The sequence below is a fragment of the Encephalitozoon hellem genome, chromosome VII, assembly GCF_000277815.2.
Source record: "Encephalitozoon hellem ATCC 50504 chromosome VII, complete sequence".
Classification (NCBI taxonomy): Eukaryota; Fungi; Microsporidia; family Unikaryonidae; genus Encephalitozoon; species Encephalitozoon hellem.
This window is the reverse complement of record NC_018474.1, coordinates 202,144-213,233: the sequence shown is the minus strand read 5'-3', so window position 1 is coordinate 213,233 and position 11,090 is coordinate 202,144. Positions and strand designations below refer to the sequence as shown.

General features: G+C 41.5%; 14 protein-coding genes across 14 annotated transcripts; 7 read left to right on the top strand and 7 right to left on the bottom strand.

Annotated features, from left to right (window-relative positions):
• EHEL_071840 (uncharacterized protein) lies at window positions 1-896 on the bottom strand (the record flags this gene model as incomplete). The annotated part of the gene is made up of 1 exon (XM_003887638.1): window positions 1-896. A coding segment is annotated over one exon (896 nt), but the record flags the coding sequence as incomplete, so codon positions are not given.
• Window positions 897-1,409: 513 nt separating this feature from the next.
• EHEL_071830 (uncharacterized protein) lies at window positions 1,410-2,258 on the bottom strand (the record flags this gene model as incomplete). Its single annotated transcript, XM_003887637.1, has 1 exon — window positions 1,410-2,258. One exon carries the CDS (start codon window positions 2,256-2,258, stop codon window positions 1,410-1,412), a length of 849 nt encoding a protein of 282 aa, XP_003887686.1.
• A 116-nt stretch (window positions 2,259-2,374) lies between these two features.
• On the bottom strand, window positions 2,375-2,863 carry EHEL_071820 (Mod5 protein sorting protein; the record flags this gene model as incomplete). Its single annotated transcript, XM_003887636.1, has 1 exon — window positions 2,375-2,863. The coding sequence occupies one exon, from the start codon at window positions 2,861-2,863 to the stop codon at window positions 2,375-2,377; it is 489 nt and encodes a 162-aa protein (XP_003887685.1).
• A 98-nt stretch (window positions 2,864-2,961) lies between these two features.
• On the top strand, window positions 2,962-3,168 carry EHEL_071810 (small nuclear ribonucleoprotein; the record flags this gene model as incomplete). The annotated part of the gene is made up of 1 exon (XM_003887635.1): window positions 2,962-3,168. One exon carries the CDS (start codon window positions 2,962-2,964, stop codon window positions 3,166-3,168), a length of 207 nt encoding a protein of 68 aa, XP_003887684.1.
• Window positions 3,169-3,266: 98 nt separating this feature from the next.
• EHEL_071800 (60S ribosomal protein L35) lies at window positions 3,267-3,635 on the top strand (the record flags this gene model as incomplete). The annotated part of the gene is made up of 1 exon (XM_003887634.1): window positions 3,267-3,635. The coding sequence occupies one exon, from the start codon at window positions 3,267-3,269 to the stop codon at window positions 3,633-3,635; it is 369 nt and encodes a 122-aa protein (XP_003887683.1).
• Window positions 3,636-3,653: 18 nt separating this feature from the next.
• On the bottom strand, window positions 3,654-4,481 carry EHEL_071790 (uncharacterized protein; the record flags this gene model as incomplete). Its single annotated transcript, XM_003887633.1, has 1 exon — window positions 3,654-4,481. One exon carries the CDS (start codon window positions 4,479-4,481, stop codon window positions 3,654-3,656), a length of 828 nt encoding a protein of 275 aa, XP_003887682.1.
• Window positions 4,482-4,633: 152 nt separating this feature from the next.
• Window positions 4,634-4,837, top strand: EHEL_071785 (uncharacterized protein; the record flags this gene model as incomplete). The annotated part of the gene is made up of 1 exon (XM_059743529.1): window positions 4,634-4,837. The coding sequence occupies one exon, from the start codon at window positions 4,634-4,636 to the stop codon at window positions 4,835-4,837; it is 204 nt and encodes a 67-aa protein (XP_059599512.1).
• Window positions 4,838-4,939: 102 nt separating this feature from the next.
• EHEL_071780 (uncharacterized protein) lies at window positions 4,940-6,238 on the bottom strand (the record flags this gene model as incomplete). The annotated part of the gene is made up of 1 exon (XM_003887632.1): window positions 4,940-6,238. One exon carries the CDS (start codon window positions 6,236-6,238, stop codon window positions 4,940-4,942), a length of 1,299 nt encoding a protein of 432 aa, XP_003887681.1.
• Window positions 6,239-6,358: 120 nt separating this feature from the next.
• EHEL_071770 (Myg1-like metal binding protein) lies at window positions 6,359-7,282 on the bottom strand (the record flags this gene model as incomplete). The annotated part of the gene is made up of 1 exon (XM_003887631.1): window positions 6,359-7,282. The coding sequence occupies one exon, from the start codon at window positions 7,280-7,282 to the stop codon at window positions 6,359-6,361; it is 924 nt and encodes a 307-aa protein (XP_003887680.1).
• A 40-nt stretch (window positions 7,283-7,322) lies between these two features.
• EHEL_071760 (uncharacterized protein) lies at window positions 7,323-7,829 on the top strand (the record flags this gene model as incomplete). Its single annotated transcript, XM_003887630.1, has 1 exon — window positions 7,323-7,829. The coding sequence occupies one exon, from the start codon at window positions 7,323-7,325 to the stop codon at window positions 7,827-7,829; it is 507 nt and encodes a 168-aa protein (XP_003887679.1).
• A 489-nt stretch (window positions 7,830-8,318) lies between these two features.
• On the bottom strand, window positions 8,319-8,780 carry EHEL_071750 (uncharacterized protein; the record flags this gene model as incomplete). The annotated part of the gene is made up of 1 exon (XM_003887629.1): window positions 8,319-8,780. The coding sequence occupies one exon, from the start codon at window positions 8,778-8,780 to the stop codon at window positions 8,319-8,321; it is 462 nt and encodes a 153-aa protein (XP_003887678.1).
• Window positions 8,781-8,888: 108 nt separating this feature from the next.
• Window positions 8,889-9,506, top strand: EHEL_071740 (glucosamine 6-phosphate N-acetyltransferase; the record flags this gene model as incomplete). The annotated part of the gene is made up of 1 exon (XM_003887628.1): window positions 8,889-9,506. One exon carries the CDS (start codon window positions 8,889-8,891, stop codon window positions 9,504-9,506), a length of 618 nt encoding a protein of 205 aa, XP_003887677.1.
• A 112-nt stretch (window positions 9,507-9,618) lies between these two features.
• On the top strand, window positions 9,619-10,086 carry EHEL_071730 (RNA polymerase II subunit 7; the record flags this gene model as incomplete). Its single annotated transcript, XM_003887627.1, has 1 exon — window positions 9,619-10,086. One exon carries the CDS (start codon window positions 9,619-9,621, stop codon window positions 10,084-10,086), a length of 468 nt encoding a protein of 155 aa, XP_003887676.1.
• A 256-nt stretch (window positions 10,087-10,342) lies between these two features.
• EHEL_071720 (MADS domain-containing protein) lies at window positions 10,343-10,975 on the top strand (the record flags this gene model as incomplete). The annotated part of the gene is made up of 1 exon (XM_003887626.1): window positions 10,343-10,975. The coding sequence occupies one exon, from the start codon at window positions 10,343-10,345 to the stop codon at window positions 10,973-10,975; it is 633 nt and encodes a 210-aa protein (XP_003887675.1).
• Between the last annotated feature and the right edge of the window lie 115 nt (window positions 10,976-11,090).

Sequence of the window (11,090 nt, the reverse complement as noted above, 5' to 3'; positions counted from 1 at the left end):
TTTTCAACATACTTAGAATCTATCTCCCTTCCATCCTTCCCCAGCATCATCTGCCTAACTATCTCTTCCACAACTTCACACCCGTGCTTAATATATGTATCTAGAAATAATTTAATGTCAACAATACTGTATTCCATATATCCTCTATCGTTAAGCTCCTCCTCGCTAACTCCTTCCTCCTTAAAATCCTTTCTCATGCATCCTTCAGCCAACAACCCCAAAAGCTCCTCACCAGAAAGCTTATTATACAGACTCACAGACGCATTGCACACTACACTTTCAGCATAAACTATACGCTTCCACATCTTTAAATTGCAACACTTCTCTCCACGTTTCTTGATCACATTACAAAAATTCTCTCTCTCCTCCCTTTCCTTCTCATCTACATCATCGCCTATCTCACGAATCATTCTATCAGCCTCAGAAATAAGGCACTTTCCAAACACCGTCATCCTTCTCTTTCCCTCATCCCGAACATCGCATTCAAACAATCTATCGTACACCATCAATAGCACCTCGCTAAGAGTGCTTTTTCCTCTTGCATATACACTCAATGCATCATTCGACACCTTCTGCAGGTGCTTCTTCATCTCCCTTACAAACACAGCCTCAAACACCCCGTCCCCTTCACAACATATATCAAAAGCAGTAAATGACAGCACCATGTCCCCAATACAACCGATAAACTCTTTAACATACATCTCTTCGTCTCCGCCCCTCCGAACATCCTTGAGCCTCGTGGTCGGTAGTGCAATCGCATTGGTTCCAGAAAAAATTATCGGAAACAGTATACATCCTTCAGACCCTCTTAGTTTGACAACCTTATGGCTTTCTATCGACGAAGAACAGATCATCCACCCAAGTAGAATCATTGCTTGTAGCACTCCAAGCTTCATGGGCCACACTCCTTTACTCGCCTTAGTGCCTTCTCCTTTCCTCCATTCCCCCAAACATCATTGGCTATACACATCGTTTACAACCTCATCAATCCAGATAATATGCAAACACACACCGTACCTTCTTACAACCGATCCCAGTCATACAATAAACCCAGACTATCGATGTCACACACTAATCACTCCACCTCCTACAATGTCCTTGCCATTAAACCTTTTCAACCATCTTATGAACTTCCTAACCCCATCGCTCGCTTCCCTTCTAAAGCAAACCTTTCAGTTAATCTCCTGACCCTCCACTCATCGCCATGTGTCCATCGGGTTCCAATCATTCAACTGCCTAAAAGAGGTATCCAAAGAACACCAGGCATCCACTCTCCTCATACAAAGATGCATGCAGCCTTCATCGCATCCCACACTCCATCTCACAAGCAAACACCTGCATACTCGCCCAAAAAACACAAGCACTCCATCAATTTATTCAACTACTTCCACAGCACACACCCCAATATCTCAAAATAAGAATGAGAATGATAAATCAGAGTTGCCCATCTCCATGTACGAGAGTCGCTTCGTGAGTATCCTGCCCAGCATATAGTACCCTGCTACACTGCACACTATGCACGGTATTATCCTTGCAAACCCTTGGATCTTCCTCAACTTCTTCTTCGAAATCCTTAAACTCTTGACAATCTCATTCTCCATGCTATACAGTACCACATGAAGGAACATAAACAGGAAAATATGTCTCACTAGACTATCACTCATATCGTGCTCATAGTTATAGCTCGCAACAAACACCACAGTCCAAGCAGCACTCAGTATACTCCCGCAGACATAATTGCTATACTTAAGCTCCATGGCATCCTGCCCATGAAGAATATGTATCAAGGCAACAAAAATCCCCAGCGGATTCCTACAAAGGTTATTCATAAGCATCCTTGATCCTCCTCTAGAACTAAAGATACTAACTCCAATCGCCTCAATCGCCACCAGATGCAAGGACAAGTGCACAACCATTAGACTGCTCTTCCACGAATCTTCCCTCAAATCCACAGCCCTAGCACATAGCTTCAGAAACGTCGAATGAACCAGGTACCCCAGATTCACAACCCCAACAGCCTCAATCGCAAAGCCTCCAAACAAATCTGCTAATGGATTCTTGAAGAGCGTTACAAGAACAGTCATAAAAAATAGCAGAATCCCCACATCCGTTGCCTCAGACGACTCAGACTCCAGCTCTAGGCTAAAACCATGTGGGCACTCAGAGCCCACATCGTATCCCTCCCCATCCTTCGCTTTCCTCTTAGAACTAAAAACTGTGCTGCACTCTAACACACTCCCTCTGTCGGCTCTATTCATATCCTATGGGCATCTATCATACATACATATTTGCATCCCGCCACATAAATTGTGCACAGAAACCTATTCACACACACACATCTAGACTCAAACTATTTAATACATCCATATTTACACTAGTTCCTGTTCATAAACGCATTCAGCATCACCACCCTCTTCTGCCTCTTGTTGAAAAACAGAAACGAAAAGTACCAGAAGCAGTCCTCAAAGGGCCCCATCCTGTTCTCATACGAAAATATCATGCACTCACTCAGGTCAACAGACTTGTGGAGAATCACCTCAAGAAACCCCACAAACTCCTTCACATCAGAGTTGTTCTTGTGCACAGTGCTTATCGAGTACGCAACCTCGTTCACAACCTCCCCCATCGACTTCCGCGAAAAAGACCTCCACGACTCCCCAGAGAAGTCATAGTCCGGAAACCGCAGCTCAAGTGCAGACACAAGATACCTGAGCGGCTTCTCCACATGCATCTCCATCCTCTGCTTCCTGCTCGACTTGCAGGAGTATGCCTCCATCTCGATGTTCAGAAGAGGGTTGAGGTCCTGAAGCTTCTGGAAGAGTTTGTTTGTTTTCGATATGCAGCTCAACTCCAAATACCTCATAAAGGGCTGCACACTCCCCCCATAAATCCAGAAACCTCCGTCCACAGCCTCCTCACACATCCCCAATAACAAAATTTTCCAGAGGCCCCACGACTTCCATGCTCGACCCGTTCTGCTTCCTGAAGATGTACTTGAACGAGAGGGTCGAAATAAAGACAAAGAGCGGAGAGGTCTATGCAGGAATCCTCGAGGGGTTCGACGAGCACATAAACCTCATGCTGACACACTCGTCCGTAGAGGGCTCCCACAGCAAGGTCCTCTTTCTGAGGGGGGAAAACATCCTCTTTGTCGCCGCCCCTCCCTGACCCAAGCCAATAAATGTCCTTTGCCAGACACGCATATTCCACCCCTCGCTCCCCAAGCACGATTTTTGCGTTCAAATCTTTTTGCATCAGAAGCCCTAATGAAGATCGAGGCATCAGATCTCAGGCAGCTGGATGTTGAGCAGCTTGAGGAGAAGGCTAACGAGGTCAAGGCAGAGCTGGCGCGCCTCCGCCAGAAGAAGAACAGCGGAGACGTCGGCAAGGACGACATCAGGACAGCCAGGAAGAACTTGGCACGCATCCTCACCGTCAGACGCGAGAAGATTCTCCAGGAGGTCGTCGAGAAGTACAGGGGAACCCCGGTCCACAAGCTTCCGAAGGTCCTTAGGCCCAAGCTCAACAGGGCCAAGAGACAGGCCCTCACAAAGGACCAGCTCAAAAGAAAGACAGGGAGGCAAAGAGCAAGAGAAAGTAAGTTCCCAAAGGTTATATTTGCTTACAACGAATAAATTATACTGTTCTACGTCTCATCCTATCCGAGTCCAGGCAAGTGAAGAGAGATACCACCCTCCATCCTCACACCCCGCACCATTCACAAACCTCCCCCGAATGAGAAACACATGTCTATCGCCCCCGACACACATCCTATCCCCAGTTGCAATCTCAGCCTCAAACTCGCACTCAAACATCCCCTTTGCCACACTCCCAGACGTCGAGGTATTCCTGATGTCCGTCGTCCACACATCTCTTCCTCCTCCCACCTCAAGGGCCAGATTCTTCAAGTCCTCCATCCCTTCTTCTGTGCACAGCCCACTCACCGGCTCGGACCCCAGACCTCTAAGTATCTCCCCCACACACCTGTTCTCAATCTCCTCTATGGCCCTCTCGTCAGAGGACAGACGGGACTTAACCACAGAGCAGAGCCTCCATATCCTCTTCATCACACTTCCCCTGTACTCAACCAGCCCCCCTCTCTTCCTCAAACACTCCCCACTCCCATCCTTGGCTGCCACAGACGGCCCAGAACTCCTCACCCCTCCGTAGTACTGCGGAATCCTGAACACCATGTCCAATCTCCTCTGGAACTCCCTTCGCCGGCACAGTAGGCCTCCTCCGGCCCTAAGCGCAATCCCAATCGAGGCATCAGAGGCCCTCATCACGCTGCTCGACACCTCCATCATCCTCCTTCCAACCCTGAACAGACGCGTGTCTTCAACAGCATCCCTGCATCCCATCCACCCCCTTGCCATCCTCTCACAGGCCCCCTTCAGCTCCTCGCTCCCATCAAACTCTCTCCAGAGATTCCGCCCAAACACTGAGGCCCAGCTCCTTGCCGCCCTCCACAGTCGTCCCATTTCTAGGGCCCACCCCTCCGCGCCACTAAACCACTCGCCTGACAGGCCCGGGCCGCAGAACGAGTGGTCAGAAGCGCCAGCAGGTGTCCAATGAGCCTCTGCAGCACACATCAAACAAGCTATTAAGTGCATCCCGGCATCCATCCTACAGAATGGTGCTTTTCCCCAGCATTGACGGAAGCAGCATGATCACGGCTCTCCACACGCTTTCGATAGGCCTCCTGGTCTCTGTGGTTGTGATCGCAGCGGTAAAAACCTTCCCAAGGCTGATGAGCGGAAGGAAGGCCAGGAGCGACGGAACGGTGGAGGAGAGGATAGACAAGTCGTTTACCAAGACAGAGTCAAAAATTAAATAAACTTAGCTTTGGCCTCGATAGGATCTTCATAGAGAAAATAATGCATCGAACTGCAGTAGTGCTAAGACACATGATTAAATAACTATTTTATTTAAAGTTATGTTAAACGGACTGTTTTAGTGTATTTTGAGCATAATAAAAAGAGTATGATTCAATATTCTGAATTCCAAGGATAACAAATATAAAACTCATAACCCATTGAGATAAGTCTAGCCACTCTATTCCTTGGTTTTTTTGATTTTCCATCTTCCCTCCTTTCCCTATGATAACTATGAAGCACAACATAAGCGCAAACATAATGTATCCAAGAGAAATAAAATTATTTCTATTCTCAACCGAAAGCATAAAGTGATTTGTTATATATGCTAATCCCATCAATATGTTTCCTATCACAAATACAACTATTTGTCTACCATGCATCTTTTTATTCATCTTTCCGAATGTCTGACCACATATTATTATCACACTCATGGCTACCATTACTGCACAACTTTCTATGTTGTCCTTTCCTTTTGATATCTCTTTTATTCTATTTTCCCTAAGTCCAAGGAGCATGGGAAACATAGAGCCAATTACACTCCAGTTTCTACCTAGTACTGGGGTTATTCCTCCGTTATAATTTTCATATGTTAGTATCCATATTCCATATATGATGGGGGCAAGAATAGAGATAATACATGCCACTTTCTTTGTACTCTCTATTATTGTTTCGAACTTTTCAGCACCTTTAGCAATACCTAAAAATGCAATTAGTCCTAAACATATAATGCAATACGTCATAAGAAAACTATTTAGAAAAGGAGAATTAGTGTTTTTTTTGGCGAAAAATTCCGTGAAACTGCTCCGATGTAAAAAAGAGCTTTTAAGCTGTTTATCTTGTTTCGCGTCTTCTGAAATGTTTTCAGTGCTATTTCTCTTAAGTTCCTTTTCGATTTCTTCAAATTTTCCAATCAATTCTCTGATCAAAGAAATGCAATGATGTTTGGATTTTTCTTCTCTACCCGTATATTTCCGTTTAAAAAATTCAGTGTTGATTCTTTCAAATTCATGTTTAACTTTTTTGATTTGTTCTCCAAACGATTTTAAATCATCATCTGAAACCTCTGCACTCTTCAAAAGTTCATCAGCTATCTTTATAACGTTTTGAGCACATTCTAAAAGCCTTGTAGATAAAAAGGGAACAGTTTTGGATTTATCAAGCGTATCATTGTCAATGTCCTTGATAAGACTCATCCCTCTAAACAATTCTCTTATCTCTGTAAACCTCTCTTGAAGTTCTGTGCAAAGATCACTTTCGTAGCTAATGTTTGGAAAGGGAAATCCCATTTCCCTATTTAAATGTACTGAATGTAATCTTTGGCCATTATTGATGCTGGATGCAATGCTACTAGACCTCTTCATTTTAAAGTATCCCCTGTGATACTGTCGTTTTTAACTAAAATGGAAATTTTGGAATATATAATCATAAGATTTTATATTGATTTCATTTATACATTTTTTAATTTAAGTCACCAATGGTGTCTACTCTTTGCAATATGTCTCGACTGACACTCTACACATCTCCATTGCACCTTCAACGGTTCTATTGGAGCCTACAAAGCCGGATGCGTGCACAAAATTGCATCCTTCAATTCCAGAAATAGCTTCTAGTTTGCTTCCGGCGAGTCCTCTCCATTCTTTTTTTAAAGGAACTTTCGACCTAAAGTGCTTTCTTTCTCTAGGGACGGCAAGAATGGTTACTGAGCTTTCTCTTTTGTTTAGTACAAATCTGATATCCTTTTTATATTTCTTCTCTATTTCTGGAATTACGTCAATAAAACAATACTTATCAACACACAAAATGTCTCCATCAGAATCTGCTATCAGTTTATCCAAATACTTATAATTCGGAATCCACCCATTAACTATTGTATGCATGAAATTATCTAAATCCTTGGAAACAAACCTCACGGCTTCTAGAAATCTTTTGTTCTGTTCATCATCCTCACTGCTAGAAAAGCTTAAAGCATTGAATGATTCAACGATGTGTGAAAGAGATCGTGGAACGATCTCCCCAAAAATCTCGTATCCATTGTCAATTGCATCTGCGGACATAAAATAAGCCGTATAGACTTCTTCCAGTACTCTTTGGAAGTATTCATTTGTTTTAGTAATTCCGTATATTTCTAGAAATTTTTCTGCATAATACTTGTAAATTAACCCGGAACTGCTTAGCTTTATCTTGTGGTTCGAGTTGAAGGTTTCGCCAAACGACTCCTGATGGTGATCGTATCTACTAGTCTTAGGATCAAATAAACCCCCAACATCGTACACTATGTCTCCAGTCTCTATGACTGCTGGATTTCTTGTTCTGATTATTTCTGAGTCTGGGTATATCTTAAGCAATACAGCAGTTGCTAGAACCTCATCCAAATGGAACTTTTTATCGTGTGTTACAAGAATCATTCCGAGGGTTCCAGACTATTTTGATTTGTGAGCCCCTCCTATGCCGTCGCCTACATTAAGTGATCTCATTCTTGCATATCGGAATGAGAAGGCTGCAAAAAGATTACTTCCATATGCCTCACGCCCAGTAGAATACTTTTTAGATGCAATTTCAAGGAGGATTGAGGAAGTAAAATCCCTAGGAAAAACGATAACAAGGAATATATATGAGTTAGAACTAGAGAGAGTAAAATTTTTTATCAAGGAGTATATACAAGTCAGACTGAAGAAGCTAAGTACAAACTTATATCTAGATAGATCACTCTTATCTGAAAGAGAAGTGAGTTTTTATGATAAGTACATTGGCCTGCTAAAAGGAAGAGATATATATATTGCAGAGCAAAAGTTTCCTAAAAGGAACGAGTTCGTTGGATTTTATTGCTGCTCCGACATTAACGGTGTAATGATAGATGGAGAGCTATTAGAGATGTTCAAAGGGGACTTCTTTGTTGCCCCATTAGATGATGTGATGGACCTCCTGAGGAGAAACGAAATAATTCTATTTTAAACAAGGTTTATGTGGTTTCATTTTGATGAATGGCTACTTTATATTAGCTCAATACTTAATAAAGATCACCACAAAAGTAAGTCTGTTCGTAAAAAATTTTCCATCTTTATACTTCTAATAATAAGCATGTAGTTTAATGCATCGGTCATTTTTTACCATCACAGCACTAACAAATCTCGTTCTTATCTAGAGGATCACTGGATGGACTCAGGTAGATGGTTTTCTGAATTTCCAGACTCTTTCTCACTGTGACATGGATAATTACCATCAAATGAATCTTCTGATTCATCCTCCGACTTTCTGTCTATATTCTCAAGGACGACCGTCATGGTCACTATAAGAACAATTGCCGCTGCTAATATCAATATTACCAGTAAGACTCGCATAATGTCTCATATACAACGGCATTTTCATTTTTTTTAAAACTTGTTAACAAGTCTGATAGAGGCTTTAGAAGAATATTATATCTTTTTTTACTAATTAATAAGGTTACCTGCCACTCTTCTTGCTAGACGAATTATACCATTTTATTGTCTCACCATAACGCGGTAAAGAATTATATGATGGAGGTGGACTATAAGGTGGAGGATCAGAGTTGTTGTTATAGCGGTATCCTATGTGGTTATCTGGAATATAACTTAAGGAATCATCTTCACTAAATGGTGGGGCACTCGCCTGAGATCCTGAGGCTTGAGTTCCTCCATTTGATCTGCCATTATTTGGAAAGAAGAGGCCTTTTATAATCTTTATTATTGCCATTCCTGTGACTACTCTGAAAAGTGATCTGATTATCTGCTGAGTTTTGGTCAGCTGTTCGCCATGATTGTTCCGCGAATTTATCTTTCCATTATTACATTCCTCCTCGCGGCTAGAAAGTACTTCGTAAGTCACTATGACTAATGTTACCAGAAATATGACGCTCGATACAACAAGAACTTGTAATAATTTCATGAGTTCAGAAGCTCTGAACTATTTATATATTCTCCTATATGTGCACCAATAAAAATTGAAGGGATGAATCTTCGAAAACCTTGAAGAAAATTTACCCACATTTTGTAGATGAAAAGAAGAGATCAAGTTTTATTTACCGTTGGTGCCATTGCAGCTCTTACTGTTCTTCTATTCTTGGCAGACAGTCTTTCTGGTAACAGAAAGCCTTATAGCCACAGATCAGATAAGCAAGCTTCTAATATCAGCACTCAGGATTTAGGTATGAGTGATATTCCAATAATAAGAAAAGATAAGTACATTTTGAGGGGCCTTGACATAAATGATTATGAAAAGGGATTTATTGATTGCATGAACCAATTGACCAAGCCTGGTGTAGTCACAAAGAAGCAATTTGAAGAAAGGTATCGATCCTTATGCAAAGAAGGATGCTATAAGATAATAATTGCGTATGACCCTGGGGCTGAAAAAGTTATTGGAAGCGGAACTCTATTTATTGAAAAGAAATTCATCAGGGGATGTGTTACTAAGGGGCACATAGAAGACTTAGTTGTGTTAAAAGAAAGGAGAGGGGAAGGCATTGGTAGAGATATACTGGAGGCATTAATTTCGATTTCTAAAGAAATGGGATGCTACAAGACTGCTCTGGTGTGCGATCCAAAGAATTTGGAATTCTACAAGAAATGCGGGCTTGCAGAGAAAGAGAGGGAGATGGTGATGTATCATTAAAAGCCTGTGCTAACAAATTATTTCTTGGGGTCTCGAATCGACGGGAAAAGTACTACTTTATATATATATCAGGATATGGCTTTAAAGGATAGACAAGAAAACCCTTAGAGAAATGTTTTTTGTGAGAGACTTTGTACAAAACATTCACTTGAGCCCGAGCTATCTGGGTCCAAACATACAAACGCTTATAGAGGAATACTTACTGACTAAGGTTGAAGGATCATGCAGCTCCAGCGGATATGTAGTTATGGTTCTCAGTATAGACGAAATAAGTGAAAGTAGAATTATTCTAACAGGAGAAACCATATTTACGGTTAAGTACAAGGCCCTTACGTTAAAGCCATTTAAAGGTGAAATAATTGATGCCAACGTTGTTGAGACAAACAAAATGGGTGTCTTTGCATCTGTTGGACCGCTGACAGTGTTTATATCGAACCATCAGATACCAAACTTTCTTCTGGAAAACGAAATAACGAAGGATGTGATGATTAGATTAAAGATTATTGGGACTAAGATAGACTCCACTAAGATATATGCGGTTGGAACCTTGAACGATGATTCTCTAGGGATAATTTCTTGAGGAAAAGGGACATGTCCATTTGATATTAAACTTTACATTTTTGTGGGATTGTAACCCTAGTATAAATGAGGATAAATGGAAATATAATACATTAAGTATTTTTCAAAAATGGAAGATTAAGTTATGTGCTTGAATAGCACCCTTAAGACTCCTTTTCTGTTAGGGACTAAGGAAATCATCTTCTTATTTTGGGTGTTTATAAGCCCTGATTGGATGGGCCTTTCTTTAGAAAGATGAATTTTGACCCTTTAAGGAAATGGATGAGAACAGAAAATATGGAAAGAAAGAAGAGCAGAGCAACCCCCAGATTCGAGGGGAGGTAGAGTATAATATCCCTCCATACGGAATTAATGAGAATATTCCGGAGGGATTTTCGTATCCGCATTGGATACCTCAGAACATGAACTACACATTTGATCAGCAATATAACTATTACAGCCATTCCATGCCCCAGTTTCACAATAATGGAATGATGCCACAAGGGTTTGTGCAAGAGCAAGTGCATCCGATTATGTTTGAAAAACCTCGGGGGAAGAGCCATGGAAAGAAAAAGATAAAACTTGAATATATATCTGGAAAGAACAAAAGGAGTGTTTGCTTTAGCAAAAGAAAGAGAGGCATAATGAAGAAAGCATATGAGCTGAATGTGCTTACGGGGACGGAGATTCTTCTGCTTGTTGCAAGTGAAAGTGGGCATGTATTTACTTTTGCAACAGAAAAGCTAAAGCCTATTATAACGGAGCACGAGGACATTATACAGAATTGTTTGAATAGACCTGAAGGAACGCCTTATAAACCTAATTTCTCTAAGGAAAGTGAGAGACAGAATGCTGAAAACAAAGGATATGGAAGGACAGAGCCATTGGACGAATCTAGAGAGAAGCATTGACCTTATTCGGAAGCGTTTATGAGTACTTGATGGCCTTATGTTAAATAAAACGACTTTATCCTGATATATATAAAACTTTCTATCTTCTCCATGCCTCATAAATACGTGAATATTT